This window comes from Chenopodium album, chromosome 20 (genome assembly GCF_948465745.1).
Source record: "Chenopodium album chromosome 20, dcCheAlbu1.1, whole genome shotgun sequence".
NCBI classification, from domain to species: Eukaryota; Viridiplantae; Streptophyta; class Magnoliopsida; order Caryophyllales; family Amaranthaceae; genus Chenopodium; species Chenopodium album.
This window is the reverse complement of record NC_137853.1, coordinates 8,228,167-8,248,338: the sequence shown is the minus strand read 5'-3', so window position 1 is coordinate 8,248,338 and position 20,172 is coordinate 8,228,167. Positions and strand designations below refer to the sequence as shown.

The following is a 20,172-nucleotide window of genomic DNA, read 5'->3' as shown; positions in this document are numbered from 1 at the left end:
GTGTAAAAGATAAGTTTGTTTTCGTAGGATGATGTAAACATATAAATGATAGATATGCATGGAACTTATTAGAAATCAGATAAAGCTTGGCAAACTAATTAATTCGTAAAAGATAATTATATGTTTTATGAAAAAGTACTTAATTGATTTTATCTTTTAAAATCTGGTTTAACTTGGTTTTATCTTTTTCATAAAATTCTATCTTTTAACAAAAACGAATTTGAGAAAAAAGAAATTAAATCTGTTTGGTTTCGGTTTTAAAGAAGATAAGATCAAATTTCTGTTTGATTTATCTTATTTGCGAAAACCCTAGTTTGAGAAGCTGAGAAACTCCTATAAATATAGAAGTGTTTCAGCTTAGCAAAATGAGAGTTTTAAGCATGAAAACCAGTTAGTGCTTAAGAGTAAGTTTGCCAAAGGTTTAAGCTTTATCATTTTGATTTCGGTTTCATGTGTAGCTATCCATTTATGTGTTAGAGTGTGTCTTTGAGTTGTAATTGGTTTTGGGGTGAGATCGTGAATTCTCTTAAATTCACACAAGTGTATGAGTTTGAATTCTCTAAAATTCGAGTGGTAGCTGTGAGTGCACAGTGAGTGAAAGGTACCTGAGAAGTGTCTTGGGTCACCTAGGAAGTGTCCTGGGTAAGGGGAGAAAAGGGGTCCTGAGAAGTGTCTTAGGTTTGGTAGGAAGTGTCCTATCATAGAGTCAAGTGTCCGTGGTGGAACTTGCAAAGCAAAGGTCTGTGTAATAGGTTGTATTAGGAGAGTTGCCTATCATAGTGGAATTTGTTTATAAGTCCCAATAGGGCCGAGGTTTTACTTCCAGTTAGGCACTGGATGGTTTCCTCGTAAAACTTGCTGTGTGCTTAAGTTTTCTTTACGTTTTAATTATTTCCGCTTAAGTTCCGCGATTGGAACCTACTACTATTCACCCTCCCTCTCGTAGTAGTTTATCTAAACTAACAGACTTCCTAGCCTTTGGAAATTGCACGCTAAAGCTAGTTCGAAATGAGTAGTAGATTTAGAAACCAATTATCTGAGGACTAGGCAATATATTACTATCGACTAAAATAAGCAAGTAACTAGGTAGGTTATAGTATCAATGTCCAATGATGTGCAAACGCTCAAGGAAAATGAGATTCAATGTAACCAATTCACCAATTGAGCAACAAGGGTATATACATACAGTTGAAAAGGATGCCAGATATTTTTACTCAGTTATGGAGTAATACAGAACACACTATCAGAGTAACAGAATTATGCATTTTTAACAACTACCACATTATTTACGAGACTACAGGTACTGCTACTAATTGTATTGAGCTTGATGAATTAAGATAATAACTTAGTACTGAAAAGGATGAAAGGAAAATGTTTGCATTGTGAAATACAGTTTTACAGATTACATGAAGAAACTATAATAATAATAGCTTTCCCAGCTTCTCTTTGCTGCTTCCACTAAGATCTTTATTGCCTTTACAAATCGAGGCAAAAAAGATGAAGTAGAAGCAGCAAAAAGAAGCGTAGAGGAAAGAACTAAGCTACCATATTTTACAGACAAAACAACACAACACAATGCAACATGTGGTTCCTACTTAAACATGTGGTCTGCTGCTTAACAATGTTTATCAGATACTACAATCTTCCAAAAATATTGTACTAAAGAGTTCATAAGCTTTGCAGGTAAAAGGGCAGAGGATATGATCCGGTCAGACTTCAGACCTTTTGTGTGGTGCCATTTTTGGCCCATCTGGTCTGATAGAGTTTTGCCCTACTAGGAGCAATAATCTCCAGTGCACCAAAAACGCACTTTTTGTATGAGAAGTCTTCAAAAGTTCCATCATCCCTCTCCAAAACGAAGCAACGGCTGTCATTATGCTCAGCATGATGACCAACCTATAACCATACAGCTCTCAAGGGTCAGAATAAGTTGTTGATTTTCTTCTTTCAAGAGCAATTATTTTTATACAATTTTACTCACAACAAGAATACAAGACGCATAAGTTTATACAAACCGCTTTCATCATATATGTTCCACAAAATAGGAAATGAGAATATGAGATGTACAACATATTTGTTGTCAGTTACATTACCTTTTACAGTCCAAAAATATGCATCACACAAAGTACAATCATAAAACTATTGATATTGTTTTGTTTCAAACCTCCCATAAACATTCTCCCATCCCCTCTTCATATATATAACAATCATAACAAGTATCTTCTACTATCTCCATCCATTAAACAAGCCACATTTCTATTTCATGCCATCCATATATATAAGCCACTTTATATATTTAGTAAGTCAGACTTTCTCATATTTTCCTTAATGATACCCATAATAAAAAGTTCCAAAGGCAGATATTGACATGGTAGAAAAATAAAATTTAGAGGTTCTTTAAGGCATTAGCATTACAGGTGCTTCAAAAGAATCAAAAGAGGCAGTACATGATTCAAATATGACAGAAAACCAGAATAACCAAATACTGGCGACAATTATGCAGAGATAAAATGCCCAACATGCTACAGTAGGTAAGGGATTCAACAAGTTAAAAAAAACTGTACATCTTGTAATAGGAAAAAAGGGTAAAGAAGGGCTTGCCTTAATATCTACAGCTCCACTCCCAATCTTCTCCTCTCGGTGTGGGTGGAATTTTAAAGCCATCAACAACATTGCCTTGTCAACGTCACTCAACTTATCATCAATTTCATACCTGAATCAAAATCAAGGAACATGAGAATATGACAATGTGGGTATAATTCATACAGAGTGTCCAAGAATATGTGGCAACACAAATCACCCAAAAGATGAAAAAAATTCAGGCACAACCTGTAGAAATCATACAGACTAACAGAAGGGTATAGTATTCGCACTATGCAAAATACTCATATAACTCATACTTTGTATCAGTTCACTTCTGTAAGTGGTTTTCTAGCACATATTGCAAGATTAAAGATTGGTTGTTTGTATTGCTTAGCCTGTGCAATACAGACTTTTAAGATCGAGTTGTAGACAGCTCAATAAGCTCATATAGGTTTCCGCGGTAATTTCAGTAATAGACATTAAAATAGTGTAAGCGTGTCTGTAGAGTGTAGACTGTAATACCATGTCATAGTATGCTATCCAAATTCAGGTAAGCATCTTAGTCCACAGCACCATCATAGGCTAAAACAGGAAGTAAAATGGGCTGCCTCTACTGAATGATGTCTAAAGCTTATTAAGTGTACATGCATTTACACAATTTTCATGGATATACAAATACTACATGCTTCTAAATGAAATTCTTGTAAAAGAGACAAATGTAGGAATATATAGTCTTTAATTTGATGTTGATATCCATTCATCACTAACTCTTCTTTAAACAATTAGGAAATAATAATTATGGACCAAATATTTCTTACCATACTTACTTTCTCAGGCTAATCAAACCTTCAAAATAACTCAAATAGATAAATAGTACAAACTTTGGCCTTTGTATTCTGATGTAGATACACAGACACGCAGTGGTCTTTCACTCCTCAGAGTAGTCTCCCAAATAGCAAAATGAAAATAAGTGTTGGCTTATGTAGGATTATTATGAGAATACAACTATATATGGATTTATTTTTGATATTCCAAAGTCTTAAATAATGTAAGAACACTTTCAAAAGTTCAGTCTGTTCATGTAATTTTTTTTTTCTCTGGATTTAAAAATTCATACAGGGGCAAGTAATTATGTTGCGTTGCATTTGACCTCTTGCCATGGATATACAAAATAACTTTGTCATTAACGCCTCACTAGTATGGTTCGTGATAGGAGTAAACAGAAAACAATTATTTCAAATGGATGCATAAATAAGCCACTAAGTAAACTACCTCCTTGGTTCAGTGGAGTTAAAGTGGATGAAAAGGTATTAGTCGGATGATTGTTGATGAGAGAGTATACTGGGACCGAATACTCATTAAGGAAATGAATCATTCTTTTAGGGACACCCAAAATAGGAAAATGGAGCATACATATTGGGAGAGAGGGGGTAACTAATAGACAGAAATAGAATATTAAAAGTTGTAACAAAATACAGGACATCCACTTACTTGTACAATATCCTCTTCCATATCCGACCTAGCTTCCAAATATCATCCACAGAGAAATGCTTCTGTAAGAATTTCTTTGGTATTGCCGCATTAAAAACCTTTGCATTTGACCATTTTTTAACATGGTGAGCACCAAGTTTTTCAGATAAAATCGTCTGATCATTGGGGGGCAAATTGATTTTAATTTCACTATCATGAGAGCTTGTGTGGCTTGCCAGCAGGTTATAGATATCCACAGGCTTCTGGATTTCATGCCCCTGATAATATAGACAACAGATTAGGTTAAGCAGGAGAGACAGCAACAGTAATAAAACTAATAATATCAGGCAACAATGAAAGTATAAGCATCCAGCAGAATCCTCTAGGCTTTAGGGTCTGGGAAGCCATTACGTAAAACCGATTATCCCGGACAAACAAAAGGATTCTATATAAAGAAAACAGAGAGTATTATATATTTATAAAAGACAAAGCATGAGCAAAAGCAGCAAATGAGATTGAACGTTTAAAACAGTAGTTGCAGTAAGAATGGACTCGCATTATAAGACAAGGGACTTTCTCCATTTAATACATAAGGCATCCAAGTGTTATAAAACAGAAATTTGACCATTAATTTCCTTCATATACAATGAGAAGCATAATAAAATGTATGCTGTTGAAGTAATAAGTAAAGTGTAAAAACTATGACTCTGCATATTTAAAAAAATTAATGATAAAAGTTTGATCTTGAAGTGTGTGCATCTTGCTTAGAGTACAAAATGGAGGGAGTAGATAATATATTAAGAAATGCACAAATGACTGCATAGATGAATGTTTTGAGTAACAAAAAAAAAAGGTAAACAAATGGGAGTAATTAAATATAATCATGTAATATCATTAAAAATAACTATCCTTAACCAATAGCCCCCTCTGAGGCCCTGAGTATTTAATCTTTTAATTTAAATATAGTAATCTAGCAGGTAAGTTTACCAATAGAATTGAAAATCAAGACCTACACTTACAATATATTTTATGCAAAATACACCATCCAAAATGATGATGAAATTTTCTAAAATTAGCAGTCTCAAGAAATGAAGTTATTCGCAAGGACGTGGGTATCACAAGCATTGCGGACAAACTAAGGGAAAATCGCCTGCATTGGTTCGGGCATGTAAGACGGAGACCCCAGGTACGAAAAGTGAGAGTGGGATCATGGAGGGATAAACAAAGTAGAAGGAGACCGAAAATAACTTGGTTGGAAGGAGTTAGGAAGGATATGAAGCATATGGATTTGCATGAAAATGAGGTATTTGATCGTAAGGGATGGAGAAAGATTATTGTGGATGACTATACGAAATAAACACTTTTGGTTCATGTAGCCGACCCCACTTATGGGATTAAGGCTTTGACTGATTGAGCAAAATCAAAAATTTAATTAGAAGCTACATTGGAAAAGTTGAAACTGCATTAAAATTATGCACGTCAAGATAACTGCAAGAAAAGATGTCTAGGAAATTAAGTATCCCAATCCCAAAGTATACTCAACATTTGGGAATGGAGTATAATTAGTTGATTGTTTTCAGCGAACATTCCAATTGCACGTGCCATAATAGGTCCTCATATCTAATCTATTAACAACAAAAAACACTAATACTTTAGGAGGGAAGCTGGGAAAGGAGTACCTTGCCAGAATATATAAAATCAAACTGTGCACCAGTTCCCAGACGTGGCATCTTCCCCCAAGCCAAAGCATCAATGCTTCCTAGTAGCCCATCAGCAGCCCCCTTCTTAGCAGCCTTTATGAAGTTAGGTCCAGCATTCTGCAAAATTTTGTTGGGTTATAAAGTTTTTGACTTAAAATAAATCAATAAAAATACAAATAAAGGTAAGAGCAAGATGATACAGTAATACATGTGAATGGAGCAAAAAACCCTATATGGTTATGGTTCAAGGCTTCAAACCTATGCCAAGTACTGTTAACAGCATGGGCATCAAATGGCTAAGTGTGAGAACTAAATGATACATATCAGGAACACTAAACAACTTCTAAACTGAGTGACAAGGAATGAACAAACACATTTTTTAAGGTTTATTTTAAACCGCTTCAAAAAGGTCCAACTATGGTATCACAATATAGTATCTTGATGAATTTGCAGACACATTTTACACCCCAGCATTTCTAATCTATTTATTTATTAAACTCACACCTACATTGGCATTTGGTAGTTATATACTTATGACATGCCACCCCTTTACCGTCGAAAAAGAAAGATAATTCACCATTTGGGACAGCAGCATAACTACCTTAATCCAAAAATTAGACTGGTATTCAAGCGTAATAATCTCCTACTATAATAATCTCCGACAGTTTTTTGTCTCAACTTCAAAATACTTGACAAGGCATCTCAGCTAATATGGGACATTCAGTATACCAATTTATATTGGAGTCTAAAGGAACTACGAATAACAAGATGGGTATTAAGCAACGTAAACAATGATAATAGAATGGTAAAACCACTCCAAAACTTGATTATGTGATTGTCATATCGAGGGGTGAGCAAAAAATCAAGGTACCCAAGAGATTCCGATTTCAGGTAGTGAAATGGAAAACCTGTTGTAACAATTTCCGATTGAGGTTCTCAATTTTTTGGAACTAGGGTACCCTGTAAGGCTGTAACCCGACAAAAGCATCAATTTATCCCAAATTATACATCAATTCAAGCCCAGTTTTTATTAAAATAAAAAAAAAAAAAGATAGTAATTTGCTGAACTATTTTTGGTTTGTAAATTTAAGACCATCCAAAATTTTATAAAATAAATTTGCAAAAAAGTAAGAAGTAGATTAAAAAAACAGCGTACCCTGAATCGGAACCAGAACCGGAACCGAAACCTGCAATAGGTTCTGGTTCCGGTTCTCGTTTTCTAGGAACTTGTTTAACATATACAGGTTATAGTTCTGGTTTTATTTTTGAGGAACCTGTTTCATCAATGTCCGGTTCCGGTTCCAAGAATTTTAACAAAGTAGCCTATTATGCTCACCCCTATCATAATGCTCAAAAAGACCTTTCACTTTTCATCTCATTTTACTACTTTCAAAGATAACCATCCTTGCAATCAACAAGGTAATTAAGAAATTTTCACTGTAAAAGGAATTAAGGATTCAATAATGAAATCTGTCAGGTCAAAGGTTTACTATTTGAAGACGGTTAAGTTTTAGGACATAAAATAGACATGGAAAGAATATGGAAACAATTAAACAGAACTGCAGATTTTTTTTTTTTTTTTTTTTTTTTTTTTTTTTTGGGGGGGGGGGGGGGGGGGGGGGATTTGTCAGGTCTTCTATTAGCAGGAAATGATGTTTCTCTATAAAGACTTGGCTTTGTTTTCCTGTTACACCATAAGATTTGAGGTGACAAGCTCAGGCAGTAAGTGTACACAATTATGTATTTACCAAGGAACATATAAAAATGAATAGCATAGATACACTCACATTAAAGCATGCCAACATAAATGGTGACGAAACAGATACAAGAGCTTTCTGCCGAGCAACCCCTTTTGGACTCAACCCTACAAATTCCCCTGTCACAGACAGACAATCTGCCAGTAGAATTAAGTGCTCGGGAAGAATAGTTTTGCCTGTATCTGTAGCAGCACTCCTCAAATTCTGCATATTAAAAGATATATATCAATAACTAATTTATAAAGGTTTCATATATTAACATGATAAAAGCCAGTATATGTTCTAAAAATAAAGGAGAGAGAACCTCAAGGAAGCATCGCCAGGCAACATCAATTCCAAAAGCTGAATTTATCTCACTCAGCTCATCAGGGTAACTGCGTGTCCAATCTATCAAATCCATGATTGGAAGACAATTGTTCATTAGTCTACTCCACATATTTCTGCTTTTGCAATTTGCTGACAGAGAGACACTTAGATATAGTTCACCACCAGGTGGCTTTTTTTGAATCCTTGATTCCACCGGATGATCATGCCATAAAATCTCCACCTTATCAACCTCGGCAAATCCTGATGAGCATGAATAAGCTAAACAACTTGGGTAGAGGATGTAAATAAACATAGTTGGCATAGAAGATACATTTGTTCCACAGAAAAAAGATGTGATGCAGAGCATAGAGCTCAACAATGTGGTAAATAAATAGCTTTAGGCACATCTTAATATCTTATCGTTCAACAAACCTAAATGCAAAAAGCTATTTATTTACCACGTAGTGCGAAGAGCTATTTATTTATCACATGTACATCCATGAGTTAACAAACCTAGATATCCAGCTAGAGACTATCCAGTACTCCGGAAAAATACCATGATTTATACTTCCGTTTTTTAGTTAAACCATGTTCAATTTTTGCACAATTCACATCTTCCACTTTGATCATCTTTGTCTCAATATGTATTTTCAAATTATCAGCTATCAATCAATCATTTAAAAGCCTTAATCCCATAAGTGGGGTCGAAATTATCAGCTAGTAGATAATTAAAGTTATTAATAATCAAAGCTTAGCATTTGCAGACATGTCAAAAGTCAAATATACTACAGCTTAAAATATATAGAGAAAGTAAATGTTAAGTTTTTGCAGGCTAACATGATGGGATGCGTTGGAGGTGATGAAGACTAAGAATTTTTTTACTATGAATATGGTGAAAGTTTTTCATCTAGCACAATAATATTACCAATGAATAAAAAATTTAAATCAATGATCTATTCTCTATTTTCAGAAAGTTTGCAATGTTAATGCAAGGAAGAATATTCAGGAAAATCCACCATTGTATGTTACAGATTATATACAGATCTTTAAAGTGCTGAAAATATAACAGAAATAGTCCCAGTCTCCCAGATTGAAATATCTATTATGATACATATTTTTTACTCAGTGGGAAAGGTGTTAGCTGAGAGTTCTTATTGAGGTACCTCAACCTACTGATTTTTTAAAGTATTCGGAAACATATAAAGAAGTAAAGCTTCATTAAAGATCAAACAGGAAATATTCTAGAAGATAAGAACCTTTTACTACAGATCCCAGAAGACTTGGTATTACCACCTCTTGAACTGAATATAAATCTGTAGATGATTTCCTTGGACTTTCAGTTATGGTGGCAGTAATGCATACAATGGTAGTATCATTCCCAGCATCAAAACGACAACCATTCCTGGAATTTCATTGGTGAAGTCAATATGGATATAAAATTGTAAAGCTCTAAGAGGTATAGTAGATACAATATCATGAAGCCTAGGAATATTGAAGAAGAGATAAATCATGCAGCAAATAAAATGATGCTCCACAGTTGATACTAGCCCCATATGAAGTACACTAGCTACCACACAGCCAGTGGCGGATCTTCAAACCTTTTCTTTTAGGGGCCGATAAATTCAGATAAAATGTACTCCCTCTATTTATTATGTTCTACTCAGTTACAATAGATATGCAATATAAGAAAATATTAAATAGTTGAGTTGGTGTAAGATAAATTAGGATAAAGTAAGAGGGAGAAGGTAAAAAGGTAGGTGGGTAAAAGAAAAATGTGAATAAAATAAAAGTGAGTAAAAGGGAAAAGCTGGAAAAGAGGGTAGACTTACATAGAACTAGCCCTTTAGAGATCTCACTCATGGGCAAAAAAATGCCCATGAGGAAAATTAATTGGAAAAAATACATATATAGTCCCCCACTCATCAGAAACTCAAGTTTTTACACATGAGCAAAAATGATTTCACCACGAAGTGAGGAATGGAAAATGAACAATGTTTTGGTGTGGGCCCCACATTTGGGTGCAAATATTTTAGTTGCTTGTACCAAACCAAAATGACCTGTTTTGGTAATGACCATGAGGAACGGAGTGTCAAAACACACACACACACACACACAAACAGACATATATACGGTATATATATTTGCTGCGACCTAACAGGGCGTGTCAGCGTGACCAGTTAGGCCGAGCCACATGTTCCGATCTGCCACACTACCCAATCAAATTAGTAAAGTATTTTGAATTTTACTATCATTTACCAAAAAGTACAAAATAAATGGAAGCAACTCCTTAAGCTAATCAAGGAAGCAATTGTCAAGCTCAAATAACATCACCATCTCGCATTTGGTCAAAAGCTGAAGCACTTTGAAATTACAGGAGATGAAGATTAAGTTTGACATGCTTGAGGCCTTGAAGTCAAGGCATCACCAACTCCTTGTGAAGAGGCATTCAAGGAGAAGTTCATTATAATACTGTATGGTAAGGTCTGAATTTTCTTAAGTTTTGTAGGTTATGTTTTTAACAAATGTATGTTTAATAATGTAATTCATGTTTGTCTTTATGTATGGTTTGTTATGTAATCTATGTCTTGTTGTAAGAGTCATATTTTATTTTACTTTTGTGAAATACATTTTTATAATTTGATTAACGAAAAAAAAAACACTCAAAAATCCTTGGTCTAAACACACTGTTAATTTTCAAATGCTTCTAGCAATGGCTGACAAGTAAGCATGAGAACCCATCCTCACTCAGCAAAAAAAAAAAATAGTGAGCAATTCTTTTGTACCAAACCATATTTAACTCGTGTCTTTAAAAAAAATAAGAAAATAAAAAAAAATAAAAAATAGAAAATAAACACACATTCTTAACTTTCAGCATCTAAGAGGCACGGGGTATAAAAATACAATGTTAAAATAAAATAAAAAAATTAAGAGCGGATCGAGAGAGAGGGAAAAAAAAGTAGTGAGAGAAAGTACTGGAAATAGGAGAGAAAAAAGTGATGGTATAGATAAAGTAATTGTAAAATAAAAAAGGAAGTCGAAATTCATTTGGAAAATCCCAAAAAGAAGAGCAAGGAGTTACAAAAAATATTATATATAAAAAATAAAAAAATAAAAAATAAATAGAAAGAAAGAAAGGAATGGAGAGAGTAATTATTTTAGATGCACCATCTGAAAGTAATTTGTTCAGCTGGCCACTAGCGAAGCTGCTTAATGTCTGAAATATACAGGAATAGAAAGGGTATTTCCAAACTCATAACATTCGCTCTTGAAAGGCAATTCAAGTAGTAAAACTATTAAAGATTGGTAGAGATAAAGATATGAAGTACAACCACCACCACCCATCTAATCCCACCAATAACCAAGTTTGGAGGGATCAATATCTATACATGTACACTACAAACTAGTCTAGTCAGGTAGTGAGACCGGATAGATAAGAAAATGCACTTACAACTTCAATTTTAAAAAAAAAACAATTCAAGTAGAGGCTGCAAAGGCTTACTTGCTCACTAGTTGTACATTAGCAAGGGAGGCAGTTACTTCACATTTCCTCTTGAGAGCATCAATAATTGAAAAAACTTTCAGCCGCATTTTCTTCAGAATATCCTGGACAAAGTTAACATAAGAGACAAAGTTAGCACTGAAACATGGGATCTGAACAGTATTTTAAATAAATTCTTTCACCATACAGACTTACCTTGCTCACATGGAAATGGCAAACCCAAGGGCAAATCTGCATTCGATTATGGTTCTCTGGAGAATAGCTGATAAACCAAAAAGACAACCATATAAGGTAAAACAATTGTAAAGAGTGAAACAAGAGTGGTGACCAAGAACCAAAAAATGAACACATAGAAAAAGGTAACTTACAGAATCATAACTGTTGAGACAATATCCGAAAACAAAAGTTTCTCAAGATGATTTTTAATTTCTAAGACCCCATATTCAGAACCGTAACGCAACCTTCTGAGCTTTTGTGAGAGAAAAAGTGAAACAGTCCTGCTTCCTTTGGCTTTTCTGGAACCACTCTCCATTACTTTCTGCATAATATGATTGCATGAAAAAAAAATTTAAAATAATAAAACAATAAATAAATAAAACCACGGTCTTAACAGAAACCAGATCAAACACTTTGACATCATCCTATCTACATATTTTCAACAAGATACATCATTTCTTTAAATTTAGTGCATCTTAAGTTTTCATCCTTTTTTCTCCATGCAAAGAATAAAATAAACAAAACCAGCAAAAGAGAGTCAAGAGACAGACACATAGCTAATGAGCCCAGACAGCCAAGGTAGCTAAAGATAAATGTGCATTTGACATCAGCAAAGAGAGAAAGAAAGAAGGCACCTTAAAGTTTAACAAAGGAGAAGGTTCCAGAACAGTAACGGGTTGGTCTAGTGCACCATATGCAGCTTCAGAAAAGGCAGAAGCTGCCAATGCACCAACAGCATGGCCGCCCACAGCTTCACATGCATTCATGCTTTCACCAATTGATCCATCATTTCCTTGTGAGGAAGACTCACCCTTTTGAACACCATAAGAAAATTGAACAAGTTGATTTCCATATGCATTTCTTACAGTGCCATCATAGGCCAATTGTATATCACGCATGAAAAAGGAAAGCTTTCGCATTAAGGTACCAGGGACACTAGCATGATCACTAAATGTACTATCTCGACATGTTACGGAATGAATAAAGCATTCAAGAGGGTTCAAGCCTGTGACAAATGAACCTTCCACCACAGCAGTAGGAATGAAATTTTTGGAACATCCAAAATTTTCTTCAAAGTTTGAATTTTTTTCTTTCATCTCATTCCAAGCCGAGCACGAAAGCTTGTGAGGGAGCCTGAAAGTCAATGGTACAAGTGAATGTTGTAAACCAAGACACATACTCTGCTGAACTAATTTTGACAGATTCCCTTTGCTTCCAGCTTTCATCATGGCCATCAAAGCATTGTCATTAGCAGCATATTGATAAGTTAAATTCTGAATATCTCGGAAGACATATTTGAAGGCACTCGCAGAAGCTCGACTTAGACCAGCAGACTTTTGTTTTTCACAGCATAGTTTATCAACGTCAAGTGACATAGCAGTTTGGTTTTCTTGTTCATCATCAAGAAGGTATTTTATGGAAGATTTAACCAAAAACTGTGTCATATGGCAATTCTTTTCTGCTTCTTGAAGACCACAAGAGACTTCATCAACCAAATTTTTACGCAGGTGCCCATCAGAACACAGATAAAGGTCCAGTAGAGAGACACTTAAGCCCCTTGATGACAAATATTCGCAAAAAACACTTTGAGCAGCATCAAGATAGTCCAGAAATTTCCCACCAAATTGATTGATAAGACTTTCAAAAAAGTTTCCATCTGCATCCCCACGAAACCAAGATGATCCAGTAGGAGATGAGATTAACTCTCCTTTAGTAATTTGAACACCGTTTGAAGGAGATGCATAATCAAATTCAGGTGGCAATAGCATGCTGAATATTTGCTTCCCAGTCCAAAAATCAGAATTTGCAGGAGGTGAAAGCAATTTTGAGGAACAAAGCATCTCAAGATTCTGCACTTGAGGTTTGGACAAAGCATTATCGTCAGCCGTTAGCAAATACGCAGCAGTCATGCTATCATGTGCCAGTGAGAGTAAGTTTCTTCCATTCTGTTCATTTCTTAACTGTTTGCCAAGGCCCACGAGCTCCCTTAACTCCACTCTAGCTTCCATTGACTGAGGGACATAGCCATGCAGGCAATCACCATCAAAATCTCCTTGCAAAGGAGCACAGCACAAAGGATTTATAGAGACAACAGAATTTATCGGGAGAATTTTAACATGCAAAGCAAGCATTGAATGTTGATGAACTGAAGGGGGCCTATTTATTAGCATAATATCACCATCATTCAAAGGCCTATATATAAGGTCTCCAAATTGGAAGTCCTCCATTTCACGAACAGAAACCAAATCACCTTTTCTGCGAACATAGACCTCTCCCTTCTCAAGAAGCCTCAGATTGCAGCTGGCAGTCAACTTCTCCCAGTTCAAAGAGTTCAAATGATCAGATATTTGCAGCCTTTCTGCGATATAACAAGGGATGCCAATCTCACAGAGTTTCAAATAAGGATCACCAGTGACAACAGAGCGAATTATGTGATCACTTCTCTTTGTAAGAACTACTTCCTTCATCCATTTAGAAGCTGATGTATTTAACACATCTACATTATCAGAATCATTGTTTGACTTTTCCAGGCGTAACTGCAGAAATAAATAACCAAAATGGTGCTTTAAGTATTGAAATAAAGAAACGTGTCAGAAATAAAGAGAGGTATACATTGAGGAGTTCATGATAGGTTTCCTGCCTTTGAAAGTTTCAAGCAATCCAGGACACGAGACGCCAACTCATTGGCAGCACCCCTGAAATCAACCAGCTTCCTGAAAGCCCTAGTTCGGTCATCCTTATAATGAAGCAGACAATTATAAGAATAAAGACAAGGATAAAGGAAGAAATTTCACATAGATAATCATAGAGTTTAAAGAAAAATCACCCACAAAAATTAACTTCTGTCCAGTAGAAAATGGATGAATAAGTTCAGTGACACGATGACAATTGGGGGTCACTGCAAAGCAATTAAGGAAAAGCGCATCTTTTCTTGAAACAAATTCTTTTATGAAGCTTGGGTCAACATCTTTTAGTAAATGGTAGACCTGCAAATGAAAAGATAAAAGAAGCTTAATTCTACATAAGCACATGCATCAGTATATAAAGCATATAATAACAAAATTCGCACAAAAAGCACAAAACAGATTCTAGAAGTCTAAGATTTTGTAGAGGGCAAAAGGGCATTTAGTTATCCATCTTGAGCTTATAGTTAAATAGCATGCCTTTAAGATTCAGCACATTACGCCACACAAGAAATGAAGACCTAATTAAGAAAAATGTTTTATACCTGTGCAGGTGACAATACTCTTTTATTATTGTTATTGTTCACACTTTCTTCCACTTGAACATCTTTAGGAATAAAATCCCAAAAATTTTCAAGCTGGTATTTGTTTTGTGGTCTCTCAGTAAGTTCTACGGTAATTGCCGTCTTCCTAAACAAGTCATTGGTGGAAACTCTAAATCTGATGGATGGCCTTCCCTGCATATAGGAATTACATATTACATTAAATAAAATGATAGAGATGAATTATAAAAGATTTGGTATTGAGTGTTGTTTAAATACTAATTGAGAGAAACTTACTACTGCACAATATTTACAAGGATTACAGACCCTTGACGAATCATGCTTAGCCCCTGTTTTTGCACCCTGATGACTCAGAAAACAAGAAAAGAATGCCAAGAACATCAGTTCATAAAAAACAAAGACTCTTCAGTAGAGAAATATATCACTAACATTCTAAGCCTCAAAGAGAATCCCCCTTCCATCACCTCAAGGACATGGATATAAAGAACTGTTCCCCCCCCCCCCCCTTTCTTGCCCCCACAGAGTACATCACAAAGGTGACTAAAACCTCTTCCATAAAATAAAATAAAAAAATTGGAAAGTAATGAAAATGAACATATAATCATATGAATATGTCCATGAGAAAAATAACAGGTATTCAGGCCTTGCTAGCCTTAATCAAAGGAGGTAGTTGTTGCTTTTTCTGTTGTACTTCGTATTAGTTAGGTAACAAGTTGGTTGATTTTAATTTAAATTGTGTTATGTTGTTAGAATGCATCCTAGGATGGGTATCAAGTATCCACAGTAAAGCAAAGAAAATCGTGCAGTGCTTCTTAACCTCCTATATTGTGTTGCTTTATAACCATGATTTGCATGCAAACTATACCATAATAGCAGCAATAAATCTGTGACCTGGAATCTATTAGCCAAGTTCTGATAAGGAAGGTATCTAACCTTAGCGCGTCTTTCTCTTCGAAGAGATTTACATCCTGGGCAGATTTTGTTCAAAATTTGTACAACTTCAGACGTAAAATATGGGTGGATAATTGTGTATGGAAAATGGATAACACCAAAATGCCCTGCCATATACTTTGCAATATTAGATGACATTTTGAAACTTTAATATAAGAGTGAACTACAAAACATGAAAGTGGAATATATCATTCTTAACACTACAAAGATATATGTTAACGCCTTACCTTCGCACTGTTTATTGCTTCTTGCACCACAGGTGGCACATTGGGAAGTTGGATTTGGAAATCCCAACTTTGGATCAGTCACTCCAGCAGGACTTTCAATAGTTAACACAGATATATTCTCCTGAAACACAAAAATTTACGTAACATAACAAAAGGCCAAACGGGTGATCTCAGCATAACTACATGTCATCATAGAATCATATGTACACTTGTACAATGTACATAAAAAGAACTACTTGTACATAATTAAAATAGTAAAACAAGAAGAAACTATAGCTCTAGAAAAAAAACGTAAGATCACACTTTCCAAACAGCAGCAAGTTGCCAAGCATATTCATTCAGCTATAGAAGTCCACCACAAACTTCAGACGATGTGGCATAACCAAAAAAAGAGTGAGCACCTTCTCATTCAGAATAGTAATGCTTCTTAATGAGGTTACTTCTGGAATTCCTTCAATTCCTTATGTTCAAACATTACCTCTTTAATTTATGCTGGCAATGTTTGGAAACAAAGATGCTATGTAGATTTACATTATTTGACAAAAGCATCTAACTACGCCTTATATCAAGTAACTGCTTTGTGCTGGAAGAACAGATAGTAGATTAGGTAAAAAAAGAGGGGGTAGAACAAAAACAGAAAAATAAAAAACTCCAGCCTGAGAAAATAATTCCGAAAGAATGCTAAAGTGAGTGAGAATCATACTAATCTCACTATAAAGAATAATTCTAAGGCCAAATGTGTTAGCACAGAAACTGTCATGGAGGTCTACTGCAGGTTAACAAACTAACATATCTGCAAATCTAGGAACAAGATAAATAGTTGAGGAGAAAGGTAAAACTGAATTAAACTTACTGCATAGTTTTCAGTCAGCACATTAAAGTGGACTCCTGATAGAATCCCAACAGGCACAGAATTCACAATACTGACGTCATCGTCCATGGAATTCAGCATTCGGACACAGTTAATATGACTTTATAACTGTAGGGCAAATAATTGCAAAAAAAAAAAAAAAAAAAAAAATCAGATTCATTACTGATAAACACTTTACGAGCAGTCAAAAGATAAATTGCATAAATTCACCAACCCTCACAAAAAATTAACATAAGATTCCCTGAACAAGAATCTTAATTCAAAGACCTAATAAAGATGGCCGAAAACTCTAATATCAATTAAGATAACAGAGATTGATACCGAAATATTGCACTGAGGAATATAAACATAGGTATGTAAATTTAAAGGAACATTTTCATCAAAAGGTGACTACAATTCAATTCCTAGAGACATGTTAAAGAAGTGATCTTGTGAACAGCCCAAGGCTTACAAACAGCTTTAAGTACATTCCAATTCTTACACACCATTGTCAGGAGTCATCAGTAGAATTTTCAGTTGCATTTACAGATCAAAAATTTATTAGTGTGACTTTATCCATCATACCAAATCAAGTGCAGGAGAGAAAAATCATGGGAGGTCAACCAATGGAGTCAGAATAGCAACAATTACAACAGGTGTTTGGAGAACGTAATAAAGAATAATCTTTTGTTGGGATTTCAGCGACCTCTTTGGAGGGAACTGACATAACATATGTAAAATAAAATTGCTAGAGCACACAAGTGAAGGATTAAAGGAAGTGATCGGCTCTAGAACCCCCAAACTAATGTACTCTGAGTGCAAATGTCCCTACCTACACCAGATTTAAACCTGATTTCGAAATACCGTTGAAAATTGGATTAATTTACGAAATAACGGTTTTCAAAAGTAACGTAGATAACTAACTTCGCCTTCCAGAAAACCAGTATGTCAAGTAGGTTTGAAACCTTATAATGCCTAGTTGGCAACTGACTCTCCCTTCAACATATTAAAATACAAGCTTGTACAGGTAAAACATGTTGATCACTGCGATCATATAAATAGAGTAATAACATCATCGTACTCGTTGTAGAGATTTAATTCCTTGTGACCCAACCAAGTGTACCCCATCAGGATTGATGATGTTTTACACCAGCTGTAAGACATGAAAACCCGACAAAGAATGTAACAAAACACTTCCCCCTCCTCCCAACCCTCCACCTTCCCCCACAAGAGTCTCAAGGGTGAAAACTTACAATCAATGTCTACACTTACACCTAAATGACACCAAGGACCAGGGTATCCAATTCTCCATTGTCATACCAAATACCTTCCTCCCAACCTTAGGGAAAGAGGCAGAAACTCTTACTCCTCAACGCACGCAACAGCAATTGATCCCCGAAAAAATGATTTCCACAGTCATGACTTGAATCTCTAGTTACAACTTACAAACCCTATGACTCCTATGAGTGTAAGAAATCCAAAGACATTATAGAAAACTAGGAAACAATGTCATCAAGGATCACTATATATCTCAATCAAACCATACCATATACTTCAAATTTAGCAATAGATCAAAAAATTAACTAAGCTCATACAAAGCATGCAATCAGTCAAAATTAATAAAAATTTCCTATTAAAAAATACCCCATCAAACAAAATTTAAAATTTTACCTACCCACATTGCCCAATTCATCCTTCCTAACCCCTCATCATCCAAACACATGCAAAGGAAACGATCATCACAACAACCCCAGATAATAAAACTAATATCAATCAAAACCCAAAAAAAAACTATTAAAATTTTTTAAAATAACATCAAACATCACCTGAATTTAGTTAATGGGTTATGAGAAAACAACCAAAATTCTTCTGACCCACCACAGAAAATCGACCTGAAAACAGAAAAACCCAAAAACCCAATTAAATTAAGCATTTTACAATGCAGCATTCACAATCAAAACACACCAAAAATCAACATGATTATCAAAACCCCATTGAAAAAATTAATCATACTTTCTGTGGGGGATGTCTTAGGAGAAAGTTTACAGAAGAATAAAAACCACTTACCCACAAACCAATTATATATGAAGCAGAGTAACAAAAAAAGAGGAAAGAGAGAGAATCAAAAACAATTGAATTCAGGACAAAAGTTGTAAGGGCCCCCCACTGAATGGGAGGAATTCAAGGGCTAAAAAAAAACCCAAATTGAAAATTGAGAAATTCTGTTTAAGGGAGAAGAAAAGCTGGGAAAAGTAGAAGAAAAACTAAAAGAGAGAGTTTTTATGGGGGTTTAAGCCTGAAAAATAAAAACTATACATTAAATAATTAATTAATTTATTTATAAGGGAAGAATAATTAATAATAATGTTGGTAAAATAATAATTGTATAAAAATGGAAATAATAAATATATTTAAAAGAGAGCGCCGCCGGTTACTTGCAAAAGTGACCAGAGTCGCGCGGAGTTCAAGACGGAGGAGGACTCGTGAGAAAGGAGTTGCGACAATTTTGTTGTGATTGCTGCCTTTTTTTTTCTATTTCTCTCTCTTTTAGTCTCTCACTCTCTCTCCTCTTGGTTTGTTTAGTATTAATACGCGTTAGGGTGATGTAGATGAGAATTGATTATACGAAATATATACATACCCTTTAAGACTTTGCTATTTCGTAGTTTTAGGTAAATATGGAATACTAAGTTACAGAGGAGTTGATGTTACTCCTTATGTTCCTTATTTTATGCCTCAATTTTCTTTTTAGTTTGTCTCTTCATTCTATTTTGTGTTGTTGTAACTTTAAACATATGAAACCGCACATTTACTCTCACAACTACTCCATTAATGTATAGGGATACGAGAAATTAGGTTAATATGGTGTATGGTTGTAATACATGAGCTATATACTTTTGGTATATTAATATTAATTTAGATTTTAAAAGTACTAAATATGCCTTAATTTATGAAATGTATAAGATCGGACAAGCTCGAGAGTGCGAGTATAGATTTGATGATGAATAATAAATAGTTATCGTACTTGTATAATCAGCATTCGATCATGTAATACTTCGTAGATTTTCTTATTAATGTGGTTTTCTTCTGGATTGGGAATATGAAGCGTAATAAATGGTATAACGAGTTTTTTTGTCGTGTCTCTATAGATAGAATTGTAGGTTTTAATCATGTTAAACAAAAGCGTAAATTTTATATACTTATATTTATACATGATGGGCATGGTCCCCCTTTTTCACCAAAGAAAGATATAAACTATTAGATAATTGTACGAAATATTTGGATGTTGGAATTAACTAGTTTAATGAGATACAATCTAATCTAGTTTTCATATTAAAAATACTCCTTTTTTTGGCGGGTTACTTG

At 34.7% G+C, this 20,172-nt stretch overlaps 1 protein-coding gene across 2 annotated transcripts; it reads right to left on the bottom strand.

The window, feature by feature from the left end:
* Positions 1 to 1,358: 1,358 nt before the first annotated feature.
* LOC145597833 (DNA-directed RNA polymerase IV subunit 1-like) lies at positions 1,359 to 19,253 on the bottom strand. Of its 2 annotated transcripts, none has more exons than XM_081654081.1 (20): positions 18,874 to 19,253; positions 18,633 to 18,698; positions 16,810 to 16,935; positions 15,957 to 16,077; positions 15,712 to 15,836; positions 15,055 to 15,120; positions 14,761 to 14,952; positions 14,363 to 14,518; positions 14,173 to 14,268; positions 12,167 to 14,068; positions 11,684 to 11,853; positions 11,511 to 11,577; positions 11,316 to 11,419; positions 9,073 to 9,218; positions 7,815 to 8,077; positions 7,541 to 7,714; positions 5,733 to 5,870; positions 4,075 to 4,331; positions 2,602 to 2,713; positions 1,359 to 1,896 (listed from the first exon to the last, which is right to left on the bottom strand). In XM_081654081.1, exons 3-20 carry the CDS (start codon positions 16,906 to 16,908, stop codon positions 1,717 to 1,719), a joined length of 4,368 nt encoding a protein of 1,455 aa, XP_081510207.1. In that variant the 5' UTR covers positions 16,909 to 16,935; positions 18,633 to 18,698; positions 18,874 to 19,253; the 3' UTR covers positions 1,359 to 1,716. The 2 variants fall into 2 exon arrangements, with proteins under 2 accessions (XP_081510207.1, XP_081510205.1); XM_081654079.1 differs by lacking the exon at positions 18,874 to 19,253 and adding an exon at positions 18,820 to 18,864.
* Positions 19,254 to 20,172: the final 919 nt, after the last annotated feature.